The sequence below is a fragment of the Monodelphis domestica genome, chromosome 7 (assembly GCF_027887165.1).
Source record: "Monodelphis domestica isolate mMonDom1 chromosome 7, mMonDom1.pri, whole genome shotgun sequence".
In the NCBI taxonomy this organism is placed as follows: Eukaryota; Metazoa; Chordata; class Mammalia; order Didelphimorphia; family Didelphidae; genus Monodelphis; species Monodelphis domestica.
This window is the reverse complement of record NC_077233.1, coordinates 278,677,908-278,694,888: the sequence shown is the minus strand read 5'-3', so window position 1 is coordinate 278,694,888 and position 16,981 is coordinate 278,677,908. Positions and strand designations below refer to the sequence as shown.

Here is a 16,981-nt window from a genome sequence, read left to right as displayed (position 1 = left end):
AGCTTGGGTAGAAACTATACTCACATTCATAATACTTTAGGTGTTACGTTCTACAAAAGCCTATTGCCCCTTTCATTTCTAAGTCCCAGACCGTATTTTTTAATACCCTTTTAAAAAAATTTTAGGTTCTGAATTTTCTTCCTCCCTCAGACAATAAGCAATCTGATAATAAATTTTTCATATGCAATCATGTAAAATCATGTATTAGTCATTTTGTGGAAGAGATCTTGAACAACAACAAAAAAAGTGAAATATGGTATGTTTTGGTTTACATTCAGACACCATCAGTTTTTTCTCTACCAATGGGTGATATTTTTCATGAGTCTTTGGGAGTGTCTGGGGTCACTGTACTGCTGAGTATAGCTAGTTTATTCACAGTTGTTCATCAGAAAAATTGCTGTTACTATGTACAGTGTTCTGGTTCTGCTTACTTCACTTTGCATCAGTTCATGTAAGTCTTTCCAAGTTTTTCTAAAATCATCCTGCTTACCAGACCACATTTTTGATGAAGTCATCTTTTGCTGGTTCTCACAGAATCACAGATATAGAAGATCTCAGTGGTCAGCTAGTCCATCTAATATATGAAAGGAATACCCACTAGAACACACACAGCAAATGGTTCTCCAGTCTTTTGTTTGAAATCCAAAGAAGGGTTCTATGCATTGAGAAGGCCCATTTCAGGTTTGGACAGATTTTTAAAATTTTTTATTTTTAAATATTTTTCTACATTTACATGATTCATTTTCTTTCCCTCCCCACTCCCAGAGCCAAAAAGCAGTTCCACTGGATTGTATAAATGTTATCACTAGATACCTATTTCCATATTATTCATTTTTATTATAGAGTGATTTTTAAAAGCCTGAACCCCAAATCACACCCGTATATACACGTGCTAAGTGATGTCCTATGTTGTTCTTTTGCATTTCTACACCGGTAGTTCTTTCTCTCAACATGGTTAGCATTCTTTAAGTCCTTCAGGAGTGTCCTGGCTTGTTGCATTGCTATGAGTAGTAAAGTGGATTGTTCCACAGTGTTTCACTTTCTATGTACAAAGTTCTGATTCCGCTCACTTTACTCTGCATTCATTCATTGAGGTTCTCCCATTTCATACAGAAATCCCTCAAATCATCACTCCTTCCATCACCATCATATAGCACAATTTGTTCAGCCTGTGCCCCAGTAGAGGGACAACCCGTCATTTTCCATTTTTTTTTTACCACCACAAAGAGTGCAGCTATGAATGTTTTTGTACAAGTATTTTTCCTTATTATCTCTTTGGGGTACAAACCCAGTAGTGGTATGGCTGAATCAGAGGGTAAATATTCTTTTAAAGCCCTTTGCACATAATTGCATATTGCCTTCCAGAATGACTGGATTAGTTCACATCTCCACCAGCAATATATTATTTGAACAGATTTTTTTTGCTGACATCAAGCCTAAAATTGCATCTCTACAATTTCCATTGATTGTTCTGATCCCAGGAGACCAAAAAGAGCAAGTGTAAAAATCTCTTCCACGCTTTTGAAATGCTTGAGGACAGCTATCATGTTTCCTGAGTCTTTTGCAATCTAAATATGCCCAGTTTCTAATCCTTATATGTCATGATGATTCAAGGTCCTTCATCAACTTGATTGCCTTCTTTTGGACTCTGTTCTCTATGTCCTTAAACCTGGTGCCCCAAAGTAAACACATGAGGCCTGATGAGGGCGATATACAGCAAAACTCTCTCAATGCAATCAGATTTTTTTGGCTGCCGGATCACACTACTGATGCCTGTTGAGCTTGCAGTGTACAAAAAATCCCAGATCTTTTCCAGAACAAGTGCTTTCTAATAGTGTCTCCTCTATCTTGTGAAGTGTTGTGGTTTTTTTTTTTTGGGGGGGGGGGGTAACCAGGTATAAGATCCGGGTATAAATCATTTATCTCTATTGAATTTCATCTTACTAGATTCAGCTCGGTGCCTTTTGAGATCCTTTTGGATTCCAATTCTTTCACTCAGATAGTAGCATCTGTAAAGCTGATCCAAGACATTGATAAGAATGTTAAGTGGCAGGAAGCCAAACAGAGATTATCTGGCAAGATCTGCTTGAGACTTCCTGCTATGATAATGTTGAACTATTAACAACTATTTTGAGTTCCACTATCTAAACAGTTCTGAATCCATCAGTATTCTCATCATCTAATCCAAATCTCTTCACTTCTCCGCAAAAAATATTTTATCAGAAGCTTTGCCAATAGCTGTGTGACCATGGGCAAGTCACCTAATCCCAACAGTCTAGGCCTTACCTCTCTTCTGCCTTGAAATTGATCATTAGTATCTAAGGGTTGTTTTTTTAATAGCTTTGCCAAAATCAAAATAAACTACCCACCTCTTTCCTTCAACTCTGTGTTTAATAATCCTGTCAAAAATGGAAATGAAGTTCATCTGACCTGGCATGCATCTTTGTCATCACTGCTTTACTTTCTGCTCACTACAGTGAAGTCATCAAGTATTAATTCTTTTTGGTCATACAACTCCTGTACCTACAGGAAAACTATGAGCTCCTTAACCTAGTCTTTTAGGCCCTTCCCCAGTTAGCCCCAATTTACCTTTCAAATGTGAATAATGGCCTTTCCCTAAACCTAAAAAATCACTACCATGAAATTTTAAAAAATCTTTACCTTCTGTCTTAGACTCAATACTATGTATTAGTTCTAAGGCAAAACAAACAAACAACAAAACCAACTATTAAGGGTTGAGTAATCAGGCTTAAGTGACTTGCCCAGGGTTATGTACATAGCTAGGACATGTCTTGGATCACATTTGAACCCAAGACATTACAGGCCATCTCCTAGGCCTGGGATATGCTTCCTCATTGTCATCTTTCAAAATCTTTCAAGGCTTGACCTAACTCACTCACTGCCTCCTTTGGGAAGCCATCTTTGATCCCAAATTGTTACACTTTTCTTCTAATATTCCTAGACCACTTTGGGATCTCTTTCCTGTGATACACCCATACCCTGCATTACACCCCATCTTTATTTTTTTGTATACATTTTTTGCATATATCTTCTATCTTAATAGACCATAAGATGCTTGAGAAGGGCAAAGGAAGGTGCCATTTTAAACCTTTGTCTTCCTAGTTCCTAGTACATTATTTGGTCACAGACTTCATTGTCTGGTAGCCTTCCTATTGACAGCATCTCTTCACACTCAGATTGGTCCTTATCCAGCAGGTAGTCTGTTATTAAACTAGTGCAGAGTAGGCAGTTAATAGATATTTGTTGAATTTATCTGGAGGGTTCTTTTCAAGTTCTTCATAGGATTTTGTAATTCCATCTTTTTTTCTTTTTTGCAGCAGATGTTAATGCATAGCCTCTTTGGTTCTTGTAAACATGGCAAGGCAAAAATAGTCAAATAACTCATAAAGCAATTGTATTTGTTTTCATGTCACCTTTAAGGACATGGAGAAACCAATTCCAACTCCTTGAGCTGCCTCTTTGAGGACAGCCTGACCCATCCTTCTATTTAAGGTATACTTTTGTATTTTCTTGTTCAATCAGAGTGAAAACATCAATACTGATGAATAGTGCTATCATCTAATATTAGTAAATGGGGGAAATCAATGATTATAGCTCTAGAACTGGAAGGGACCTCATAAATCATCTAATCTAATCCCTTTATTGTACAGATGAGGAAATCAAGGCACATGAAAGTTAGTTCACTTGTCTAGTGTCAAGTGTGATATTTGAATCCAGTCTTTTGATTGAAGAGCCACAATCCCTTCCACTGTACCAGAAGATCTTATATTTAACTGCAGGATTCTGAGTTAAATTAATGTCTGCCAATAGTCTTCAAATGTTTTTGTTACCTTCTGCTATAATCAGCATCATGCAAGACAGACAAGAGCCATTTTTTCAATGCCTGCTTCATGGGTTGCTAAGTCTACAGTATTTACCATCTAGTGGCAAAACTACTAGAAATATTTCTAGTCTGATAGTAGAACATTTCCAAAGGCTTATCCTCCACTGGTACAGCCTTTGAAAACTTACTTTTATGATCAGAGCAGAACTTTTGTGGAGGCTAAATGGAAGCTAAAGGTAGTCATTGATAGCTGAACTTTGCATCAAATCTCAGATTTTGTGCAATAGTCACGAAATATATTGTAAAGTTTTGCAAGGATTCAAGATTACTATCTTTCCACAAAAGGCAACAACTAATTTAGAAACAGGACAAATTCCTGTCTTTCTTGGGTTTTTTACTAAAGATAGTACTGACATATTCAAACCAGAAAAGCAAAATAATAATTTGAACAAATCTAATATTTTTTTTTCCTTTTGAGATAACTATCTTTGGTTGCAACTCCTCAAGCAGCTTATAGTTTGAGAGGAAAACAGGAGATCGTAGGATATATTTTAAGTGACAAAAAAAATGACCTATTAAGTACCCAAGTTCACTCATCCTATAGCCAAAATAGTTATTTGCAGGGAGAAACCTCTTAGTCTATATGGATAAAAACTATTCAGTCCAAATATTATTGTTTAGTACAGCTGGATCTCTGAAAATGGATGTTAATTTTTTTGAAGTGCTACTTTAATAGTAATAAATTTATGTATTTGGCTAGTAAAAGTACCTTCCTAGAATGTTAAGAAATTTCTGAAGTAACAAGCCCTTCCTAATAATCTTTTATATTGCTAGCTATTAAAATTTTTATATTAGCTGAGCAGGCTAAAATAGAATCAGTTTTAATTGTTACGTGTTATGAAATCTAGTTATATGCCTTAAAAACATATTTAGTAGCATTGTCTTGGGAATTCAGTTTATTCTTCAAAGAGGCCTTTAACAGATCTGTGTAGTGAGGAGGCCTGTTGCCCTTTTTTAAAAACTCTACCTTCTGTCTTGGAATCAACACTAAGAACTGGTTTCAAGGCAGAAGAATGATAAGGGTTAGGCAATGGGGATTAAGCAACTTGCTCAGGGTTACACAGCTAGGAAGTATTTGAGGCCAAGTTTGAACCCAAGACTTCCTATCTAGGCTTGGCTCACAATCTACTGAGCCACCTAGCAGCCCCTTGCCCTTTGCTTCTGTATCCTCGATAAGGCACACACACAACGAAAGAATGTATAAACTCATTTATCTAGAATGGTTGGCAACCAGCCTGTAATAGTGAAATAAACATACCATACATGCCATACAAAGACTAGCAATGTTCAATGATTAGAAAAAACCCCCAAAATTAGAGGAAACAGTGAATTTTCATAAGACATCTCAGAAACCAATTTTAAGAGCAATGATCATAAATAATTAAGCACAATCTGCCTTCTATCATACTTTAGAAATTACTTTAAAAATCCCTCTTATCTGGTTTGTCAGTTACTTTCATGAAATGAGTGAAGAACTTGCAAAAAATAATTCTGGCTTGTAATTTGATTGACATGTGGGGTACAGAATAATCTTGAAAAATAGATCTAACATAAAATGTTTAATAGTTCAAAATTTAGACAGATAAAGTTAATTTCTAAATGATTTCTAATGGATTTTTAATATATCTCTTTGGTTTTTAAATGCCTTTTATTGTAGTGCTAATAAATATTTGAGAGTTAGCATGGCACAATGGGTAAAAGGCCAGGTACTAGTCAGGAAAACTGTGTTTGAACCCTACCTCTCACATACTGGTTCTTAGACCTGGGGCAAGCCCCTTAACCTCCCATCACCCTAGGCAATTCTAAGTATTGTATTTTGCAGAATTCACTGGTAGTTTCTTCATTGGGAATTTCCTACCACAGTGAAATCAGAGGCTGACCAAACTAGTCTTTGTTCAGCTCTGCATTTATGTGTGTGTGTAAACACAATCATACCTATCAGCATTATAATATAGGTAGCCTTGAGTTTTTAAAAAATTAAGTACACATTTCAAGTTCATATTTTCTTTGACCAAAAAAAAGTAGTTTCAATTATAGAGTACCATTATACTACTGAAACTTTACATAAAAACATTACATGACATAATAGTTAAGTGTCTTTAAATCATTTTTATCAATTTACAGATTTAAGCTTTTTAAAAAGAGCTAGCCATCCATCTTAAAAAGAATATTACTTTATATAAGAATGTAAAATGACGGCATTCTTGATTTTCAAGTACCTACATATGATTAAGAAATTAAGGAGGGGCCAGCTGGGTAGCTCAGTGGATTGAGAGTCAGGCCTAGAGACGGATGTCCTAGGTTCAAATCTGGCCTCAGACACTTCCCAGCTGTGTGACCCTGGGCAAGTCACGTAACCCCCATTGCTTAGCCCTTACCACTCTTCTGCCTTGGAGCCAATGCACAGTATTGACTCTAAGACAGAAGGTGAGGGTTAAAAAAAAAAAAAGAAAAGAAATTAAGGACTACATTCTCTTCATCTTTTGTAGGAAATCTCAGGGATAGTCCTGTCCTTAGAGCCTTATCACTTGATACATTTTTGCAATAAGCTGACAGCTAAGATCCAGTATTACAAATTGTCTTTTTGCTGTCCCTGCTCAGAATAAAAGTTTTATTGTGGGTCTCCACTTTTTACCTTATGAGATTAAAGATCTAAAGCTGGAAGAGACCTCCAAGGTTATCTAGTCCAACTCAATAATTTTCAGAAGACAAGTTCCAGAAAGGTTGGGTCACCTAGGAAGTAAGAGATTTTTAATGCAGGTCCGCAGGGCCACTTAACTGAGATCTCTTTGGTCTGGTATAATCGCCTTCAGTTTTGCAGTTTATAATCCATTCATACCTTCGCATTTGGAGAAATCCTTTCCATGTAAGTAAAATAACAAATACCTAATCAAAAGAGTAGCCCAGTTACATTTAACAAGAAGCTAACTTTAATATTTCTACCCTTGCAATAAACAGAACCTCAGTACACAGCATGCAAAGGGTGGTGCAAAAATAGTTTATTATGATATAGTTTATGTAAAGTTAGGTAATATTTACAAAATAAAAACGATCAGCTACATCCACAGGAATCTAGCATGTCACAGAAGGCTTAAGGAATAAATATTGTGACAAAGTAATGTTTTAATTACAGTGAACAGTTGCTCAGAAACAGTGGCTTTTAAAAAGCACAAAAGATTGAATTGACTGGAAGAGGAAAAAAAAAGGACAGAAGCCTTATTTAAGCAGATCAGCATCCTTTACCATCTTTTAAAAATGAAATCTGATAGTCTGACAAGGGTTAATATATAGACCATGTGGAGTTAAACATATATACAGGAGTTTTACATAATCTGATTTACAGATGATAAGCTTTATGGTCAGAATGTTGATGTTTCTTCCCTGGACCTATTTCATTTTTCACAAAATTTTTCATCTAGTGCACAGATCATTTAGTTAGTGCAATAATTAATCATTGTGTGAAGTATACTACTGTGTGTATATATGCTTAAACATACACACGTGCATAGGTGTTAACAGTGACGTGGTTTTTAAGGTCATTTCAGGCACAGATAAGGAATTATGGATTATTTCCAATTTATACTGTTACAGCAGATAAAATTTTTTTTTAAGTTTATGTAAGAGCTATAAAGAAATTCTCCTTTATGTTCTAATCCCATCAAATTTAGTATATCTCAATTAAGGTATCTATCCTAACTGATTACTACTATTATTATTAAGTATGAGGCAGGGATGTTTAAAAGAAAATGGATAAAAAGAAGAGGAGAGAAAAAAGATAAGTTCTATCATTCCTAAGTGTCACAGTGCACTGCTTACCATTTTATAAATATTACTTAGGAAATCGTATGATTTCCTCTCACTACTTAATTCTTGGCCTTGAATTACTGTAAGAATAAGTCAGCAGGCAAGTCAAGGATGGAGGTGGGTTCTAAAAGCTTTCAAGCCAAGATATATTTACATTACTTTTATAAAAATGAATATAAAAAAAACTATTAGTGAATGTATCTATCTTGTCTAACCTTTTTTCTTCCTCTAGGACAGGAGTTCTCAACTTTTAATTCTATAAACCTTTAAAAATATTTCAATAATTGTTTTTAAATATAATTGGTTTCCTTTATAATTCTATGTATATTATGTATTTAAAAACATTATTCTGAAAAGGGGTCCATAGGCTTCACTGGACTGCCAAAGGGACAGTCAGACAAAGATTATGAACCCCGCTCAAGGAGAAATGAAAGAGGTGGTTGCAATAAACTTGACAACTAGGATCTGATAGCTAAATTTATTACTGACTTCTGTAACTCCTTTCATCTATGGAAGCTTTTTTTAAAGTGCAGGCCAGGACAGGATAAGTCACTACAGCAGAGGAAACTCATTTGCATAAAAGAGGGCTATTTAATATTCTCCCAAGTCATCCTGTATTTTAATCTTCAGTTCTCCAAAATATTGTATACTGCAATTAAGTCACTTCTACATTGATACGACATCAAACATATTATTGGAAATAATGCCAACACATGTAAGTTTCAGCTGAAAACATGGTGTTTACTAAACATTATAACTGAAGATTTAATAAATCTCTTGTTCAACTCTACTTTTCCTACAACCCTACTTAGTAATCTCAAATGTTAGAGAAATGATATGATTACATCCCTGATGTTAAAACTATATATTTTACCCTCCTGTAAGATTTTTAAAGTTACTATGTAAAAATGTTTTTGTCACATTGTAACTATCTTTGCTCATGACTTTTAATTTTAAAAATTTTATGCAAAGAGGGTTGTTAATGTCTTATATATCAAATACAACATTACTGAATTCTTTTCAATGGAAATAATCAGCCTTTATAAAGGATTATACTTTCAGATATACTGTACATGTGACATGTATATTGAAAATCAACTGTCAGCAAAGAATTTTAAAAGCTATTTATAACAGTCATTGGAAACTATCATAATGCTGGGTTCATTCAATATCACACCCAGAGCTTTTTTCCAATCTTAAAAAGGAACCATCTGTATTAGAGTAAAAAAAAAAAAGTCACAAAACCCCTTCTACTAACTTTCGAGTAATAAATATTTACAGCGTGTGCTTTGAATGCTATACAGATTTTAAGTTATTTTGAAGACAAAGCTATCTTTAAAAAAAGGAAAATGCAATTTATAATGAGCATGCATGAAAGTAAATGTTTACAAAGTATAGGTACTCTATATTGGCCACAGAAATGCAGTGGCCTAGTGGAATTCTATCAAGGATGTATTTTAAACAAAATATTTCATCATGCTGCTTTCATGTCAGCAGTTTGCCTATCATGGAAAGGGTTGTTTTTATTTTTTATTTTTTTGCTAAGGAAGCAGAAAGGAATTCTTTTCCTTTATAATAAAAAACGGATACTTGCTCCTAAGCCCCCCTCCCCCCCCAAATCCCTTTTAAAAAATCACTGGGTTAGACAAAACCTGCAAATGTTATTTTTAATATTTCAAATTCATGTAACTTTCTATCAAAGAACTCAAAACAATTTTTTCCTAGACTAGGTAATCTGGTTCTCCTCAATATTTAAGTATGCAAAGTATTTAGAAACTTGCAAAAAAGAACAGTTTATAAGGATATAAATGAATAATCTTCCACCAGTATGTATATTGTGTATACATTATGTGTATAATGTATATTGTGTTTCACCCTTTATGGGCATTTCAGACAACAGCTTCTATACTGATCCAGTCCATTGTGAAATAGGTATCTGGGCACAACAAGTGAATTACAGAATACTCTTTATTTTGGGAGAAAGTGTAGGAGAAAATTGGATTTATATATATATATATACATATAAATATTTTTAAACTACTTCAGAGTTCAGAAGGAAAAAGAGTATCTGAACTTAAATTTTTAAAAAAGGCTTTTGGGGTACAGATGGTATAGAAAAGACTATTTTTTTGATGTGAGAAAAAAAATTTGTTATGGTGGTGAATTTCAAGCTTGCTTATTGTTTTATATACCATGAGGTTAATGGAAAACCCATAAGCAACTGCTCACTATTCAGTAATTTATCATAAATGAGTCTAAAAGGGCAGCCTAAAAAAAGTTACTCCTGTTTTCTTGTAGACAAGAATCAGTGGAGTCTCTATGAAAATAAAAGTAGGAGGAAATGATGACTTTTCACTAAGAATACTGGAAATGTAGATTTCATATTGGAAGAATGAAAAAGAACAGTAAAAATTAATTTTTAGTCAGCATATTTTTCCATCTTAATAGAATGGAAAATTGACAAAATTAATTCCAGAGTGGAGGAAATTTAGAAACAGAACAACTAATATATTGGATCCCTTTACAATACTTTCTAGGGGAAATTATTAGCAGGTAAAATGGAAAACTTTTGAGTAAGTATGAATCATTTCTTGAATAGGCTGCTTATGTGGATATCAGCAATAAACAGATTTTGTGTTTCTTTTTGAAATAGAAAAGTGTTTTCAGTCAACTAATGATTATTTAAATTACGAAGACTAAACTAAAGAGTGAACCATTTTTACCTACAGATTCTAAGGTTCAATGCTGTAATGTCTCATTGACCTAGGAAATGAAATTTCTAGTTTACCAAAGCACTAAGTATTAATTTTTATTAATGTTATCATTAACAATGGCATTATTTTCCTTGACTTTGAAAACAGAGAACATTGAATATAATAATCACAGTCGTGTCCTTGAGAGTTTACTGTGGCAAAAAAAAAAAGACAAGGCTGCTATGCTTTTTCTGGTCAGTGTTTCTTCTGTCATCTGTTGTTTGGGGGCAAAAATGATACGATTTTTTTTTGATGCTTGCTTTTAGTTCAGGGGCTATATCTTTATTTCAGGCTGACTGAGGTTACTGGATCAGTGAAGCTAACTATAATTTCTAAGAACTGAGTCTTCTATTTTGGGAAGAAGGCATAAAGGATCTTTACTTTCATCTGTAGTTAATTTGACATTTATGTAGCTTCTATTAAATATTATTAAAGGACTTGTATTGATATCTTCCTTTCCTTCTTGTAACTTTCAGCTTGGCTAACACTGACTTATACATAGGAAATATAGATCTCATTACCTACTTTTTAAGTTTCTCTGCATATGGTATCAATGCCTATTTAAATGGTTAAGTTTATTTAACTAAACATGCCAATAACAACTTTGAGGTGAAGCATAAAGTTATTCAATAATTAGACTGGTTCAGATTATGGAAAGATAGTTGGTAACTATGAGAATCATTGGCTTATTCTTACATCTTTAGTAGGTAATCAGCATCATGCTAAAGAACTCTAGAGAATTCACAGAATATTAATCAAAGCGCCTCAAACTATGCATCAAAAAGTCCCTTGGCTAGTGATGGAGCTGGGACTAGAGCCCTGACTTCCACTGCAATACCTTCACTTTCTTCCCTAGTAAAATTTGAGTCTAAAAGAACGAGGATTTTGATGTGGTTATAATTTGGGTTGTAAAGGGTTGAATGTTTAGTTCTTAAAATTCTTCGAGAAGCTACAAATTACATTTCTATATCTGCTTTGGCAGGGAATACATTTCATCAAATGCCATTTACCGAATAATGCTAGCTGATATTTATTTGGAACTTTAGAATTTGAAAAATGTTTTACACCCAATTTAAAGAAAACACCTCTGATTCTTAAAATCATAATTTCTTTTATTTGGCTTTGTGTTTTTAGTGTTATTAAGCTTCTTATGAGGCAACTTGCTGTTCTCTCCTCCTGAGTGGATAACTTGAGAGCAACAACCATTTATATTGGGCACACAGTAGTGACTCTTCATTTTCATTTACTAGGCCAAAAGAAACTCCCTACTTTGGTTTCAGTTACTCATTTCTGCTGATTAGTATAGCAACCCACATGATTCAGAATGGTCAGTATATCATCATCAGTGCCATTGTGTCTACGCCTCTACCCATCTCATCAATAATCTTATACTTTCTCATCTCATCATAACTCGCTTTCCCAAAGGGATCTACCCTGTGTCTGCTGACTCACATTCCTCATGCCCTATGTCATTTTCAACTCCCACCAAGTAATGTGGTTCTTTAGAATAACACAGAAGGTAACTATTTTGTAGTTATCTTAAAAAAAACCAAACACCCAAAGGATAGTCACTTTTCCTCTACTAGTAATAAAATTAGTTAATGAATTCTTTTTTGGTGGGGATAATTTCTAGAATTAAGCTTGTTAAATAGTTATCTAATGGATTCAGAAGCCTTGATTGATGTATTAAAAGTATTGGAGGAGGCTGGCTTTTTTAAAAAGCATGATCTCTTAGGAGTCTAGGAAAATGAAACTGTATAGGAAAGGATATAGATGTGTATGTATTTTCTCCACGCCATCCTCATCTGATAACAGAAGAAATAAGATCATTCTTTTTATTTGCTTGAATTTTAACTAAAATTTTTTTTTGCATCTTTGGTGAGTGATAAATCATCCACAAAAAATTTTATCTCAGGCAAAAAAAAGAGATTATCAAGAAAATAACTGCAGGGGGCAGCTGGGTAGCTCAGTGGATTGAGAGCCAGGCCTATAGATAGGAGGTCCTAGGTTCAAATCTGGCCACATCCACTTCCCAGCTGTGTGACCCTGGGCAAGTCACTTGACCCCCATTGCCTAGTCCTTACCACTCTTCTGCCTTGGAACCAATACCCAGTATTGATTCCAAGATGGAAGGTATGGGTTAAAAAAAAAAAGAAAATAACTGCAATAGTATTTAATGATACAGGGAGTGTTTCTTCTTGCATTAAGCAGGTGCTTAATAGCTATTTGTTTTACTGAATTGAACTCTAAGGCAGGAAAAGGCCATAAGAGAAGAGATCTATTATTTTCATTTTCTCAGTATTTAGCAAAATACCTTACTTCTTTTCATATAACTAGACAGTAAAACAAGTATTCCAGTTAAAACACTAAACTACTTTTTTAGAGATGCATGAAAAAAAAAAAGCTCAAATGACAGCATTTCATGTTCTCTCACTTGGCAGGGAAACTAAAGAAACAAAATCCAAATATGTTCACTTAGTCTGCTTAGGTCAAACTTCGTCAGTGTTAGAAGCAGCAGAACAAAATGCAAATTGATTTTCTTAGAGAATAAAATCTACAAAACATGCAACACAGGAAAATTATAAATATTCTTGGCAGTGCCTCAAGTCAGATTTAATTTTTCTTCCTAGTAACAAACTATACTCCTCCTTGTCCAAAGATAGTTGAAAGCCTAACTCGGAAGGATCATCTGTTCCCAAAGAGGCAGATGTGAATACCACACCGAAAGCAAAAGGACACTGCTTCTATCAACTGCCTGCTTCAGAAGCAGAGATTCCACTACCACTTGCAGCAGATGCAAGTAAATACTCTTTTGGATAGCGTAGGAAATAGTTTCCTGCTTACAAAGGGAACTTGTGCCTCTGAATATCCAAAGATGTGATGTGAAGCACACCACACACACGCACGCACACGCACGCACACACACACACACACACCACTTTCCATTTACAGCAACTCTGCCACTCTAGATGGTTTCTTGTTTTTATAGAATTTAATAACTTTTAATTCTCTGTTTCTATTACATACAATAAGTAGCACAGAAACTCACCTTTTCCTGTGATATGACAGGCATAGGCTCTGTTAATCACTTAGAAGATGGAAGAGTACTAATGATACTGAAAGGCAGGAGATAGGAAAGTGTGAATGGGATTGGAGGTTTAAAGTGTTCAAATAAGACAATAAGTTGGATGTTTACCAGTAAAGGCCACTTCCCTCTTCTACTCTTTCCATCCATATTTTGCTTTCCAGATTACCCTGCTTTATTGGATCTTTTTAAAAGCAAGTTAAGCAGGATGGTTTTAATATGTACATATTTGTTATTTTAAAGCACCTACCCATTTGTCAGAAGCTGGCTGTAAAAGGTTCTGTGGCCAGATCAGCTTTGTTCAAATTCCAGGGAGAAAAAAACAGCAATTAGGGCCATCTAAAGCTAAAACACATTTTGAAAGAAGACTTTAGCAACGTAAGTGTCAAATAAGCTCTAAGAAGAAAGAAAAAAGATGAATCCATCATAAGGATCTTAATTCAGGCTTTCCTTATTTTTGTGACTTTGAAAGGCAGCAGTTCTCACTTGGAGTAAAGTCTTATTTAATCTTAAAATCAAAGTGGTTATTCTAAGAATTATGAATGGATCTTAACAAATCCAGTCTAATTCACAAAGTACTAAAATGACATGCAAAATTGTTAGCATTTTCTTATTTTGATTAGTATTTTTAAGTATACATGAGGATAATCAGTACTGATCTCAGTTGAATTTATGAATAATTTTCTTTAAAATGACATTCCAGTAGAGTGTTTCGACCTCCTCCCTCCAACAAACTACATGGATGTGGTTCATATGGGGAGTCATTTTAAAAGTTAAAATTTTAGAGCAGATACCTTTTTTTCCCCAGAGTGATTAAGAAAATTCACTGATAGCAGGACTCACAATGCAAATCTCCATCATATTTCAAAAATAAGTGGTCACTGAAAATACCATAAGAACGATCGGAGGAAGTAATGAGAGGGGGAGCTAGTGTTTTGTGCAAGATTTAATTAAAAAAAAACAAACAAGAATTAGGAACGATCAGTTTCAACAATTCTGGTGTAGTACTTTGCCACAATATTCTGGGATGTGTGGTTCTAAGCTGCATTAGTAGAAGGAGTACAAAATGCCATCATTTCCACTTCCCACTCCCCCCACCCCCAAAAAATCTTTGATCAGAGTTGAGATCAAGAGTGGCAGAATCAGGATTACAAACCACCTCTCCTCTCCAACTCCCCCTCTTAAGTTCTCTCCAGTAGGTCAGTGCTGTAAATCTAGGCAGAAACAGAATGTCCTTAGGCTTTACCTTAGAGAAACAAGAGTTAAGACTAACTCCTGGCGTACTTGGCTCAAAGTGCACACAAGCACCAAACCACTGCCAGTTAGCAGCAGAGCTAGATACGCCAACTGGGCCCTGTTTCCATACCAATACATTCGGTAAGACAGAGCTAGCTTATCAATAGGCTGCTGAGCCTTAATACTGACACTTAGTGTAATGAATTACAGTAAAGTAAAGAATTCTAATACAGGTTTCTAGAGTGGGAGGGAAATTAGATTGTTCGCCTTCCTCCCCCCCTAAATCATTTACTAATTCTAGAATACAGTGGAAGAAAAGATTTGATAAGATGTTGGGAGGGAGGAGTTGAAGGAATCAACACAGCAGGAAGTGGTGTGAACTACTATCCATAAATCAGTCTCTTCTTATCCATCCATACAGTTAATGATGACAATAATAATAACAATAATAAAATACGGTACAGACAAAAATCAGCGCTTGTGTTGTGCTGCTGCAAGCCAGGTGGGATGTGTGTTCAAGTTGAATGGGATACAATTAGTCCTTCTTCAAGTCCCTGGATTCAAAGAGTTTCAGACGTTCTTGCACAGTCAGGCCTTCCTTCAGACTCTGGGTGTGGAAAAGATAAAAAAGAAATGCAGAAACATTTAAACCTTTCAAATCATGGTCCTTGGCAATGTAGGTAAAAGTCCCAAATAAAAAGGTACTTGTGGCAAACAAAGAAATGGCGTTGATGCTCAGGCAAAGGAAGGAGAAAGGGGCCTCCTTGTGGAGAGATTAGTGGAACATGCCGGAGTGAGAAACTTGTCATGAAGTGTTATTGGAGAACTCTAGAGTTTCCTGCCCTCTCTCCCTGAACTTAACTGGATGATAAAAGGAGAGACAAGAAAGTGTACAAAAAGAAGCTGAATTCTGCAAATGAACAGCCTTGAAGCTGCACTACAGACAAGCAGCAGTCGGAGTGGTTAGGTTAAAATCTTTTAGCTGCCTAGATAGCTAAAAGTACAGATCAAAATCCTCTCACACAAGAACACTACCTACATTCAGAGGAAAAACTGTGAGAACAGAAACAGAAGAAAAACAACTGCTTGATCACATGGGCCGATGGGGATATGATTGGGGAGGTAGAATCTAAGTGATCACTCGAGTGCAAATATCAATAATATGGAAATAGGTCTTGATCAAGGACACATGTAAGACCCAGTGGAACTGTGCGTCGGCTATGGGAGGGGTTGAGGGGGAAGGGAGGGAAAACACGATTCTTGTAACCAAGGAAAAATACTCTAAATTGACTAATTAAATAAAATTTTTAAAAATCCTCTCATACCTTGTCTTGTGGAATTCTTGTACATCTCTACTGCTAAAAAATTAGAAAGGGGCCCCCAATATACTAGAGATCTTTTTCTTTTAGACCCATACCTATCTGAGGTCACATTTGAGCCCAGGACTTCCGGTCTTTAGGCCTGGTCTGTTTTTCAGTTGTTTTTTTCCTCCCTTTAATATCTTGCAAAACGTACTTATATGGCAGTCAGGGCATTCCTCTATTGACTCTCATTCTTCATAACTAACCAATTTTCTTCCTTTCCAAGTCCTACATGTCTTTAACGGGATTTTTCTTCAGTTTCTCAAATGATACTCATAACTGGGCATTAATATGCTATATAGCCACCCACAGATGATCTTTTCATTGATGTTTAGATGAGAAGTAATGAAGCTTCCTTGACTGGCATCCTTTATGTCGTAGCCATATGGCATTGAAATGATACCAATGTAAGTAGCTATGCTCACCCAAAGTATTTACTGTAATGAAAAGTCTCAGTACCAGAGAACAGATGAGGAACTAACCCTCCTCCAAGGAGAGGGAGGGAGAGAGAGACACAGAAAACGGCCTCTCGGAGCGGAACGTGCTACATTCCATCCAAGTTCTTGTCTATTGGCTTTGTTTGTGTCGGTTACAATTGCCGTGGAATGAGAAGATGGTTCTCCCCCTTTATGGGGAAACAACTACTGCAGTGTGTACAAAAGGCAAAAAAAAGGTGTTGCTCGACTTTCCAGAGGTGATCCTCCGTTTAGAACCCGGATCTCTGACTACCTTATGTAGTGTGTGTGCCCAAGAAAGATAAGGAGGCGAACTCGTGGATTTATGGCACATTGGCCTTTCATTTTGGGGGATACATTTTGTTCTCCAAACTGATCGGAAT

At 35.4% G+C, this 16,981-nt stretch overlaps 1 protein-coding gene across 5 annotated transcripts in view; it reads right to left on the bottom strand.

The window, feature by feature from the left end:
- Positions 1 to 6,881: 6,881 nt before the first annotated feature.
- LOC100009785 (centrosomal protein of 290 kDa) overlaps positions 6,882 to 16,981 on the bottom strand; it is a 65,603-nt gene continuing 55,503 nt past the window's right edge. For 3 of the 5 annotated variants that reach the window (XM_056804470.1, XM_056804467.1, XM_007498368.3), the window contains one exon: positions 6,882 to 15,389. In XM_056804470.1, the coding sequence (XP_056660448.1) occupies positions 15,318 to 15,389 (72 nt within the window). In that variant the 3' untranslated portion in view covers positions 6,882 to 15,317. The remainder of the gene's footprint in view (positions 15,390 to 16,981) is intronic. The other 2 variants (XM_056804469.1, XM_056804468.1) reach the window with 2 other exon arrangements.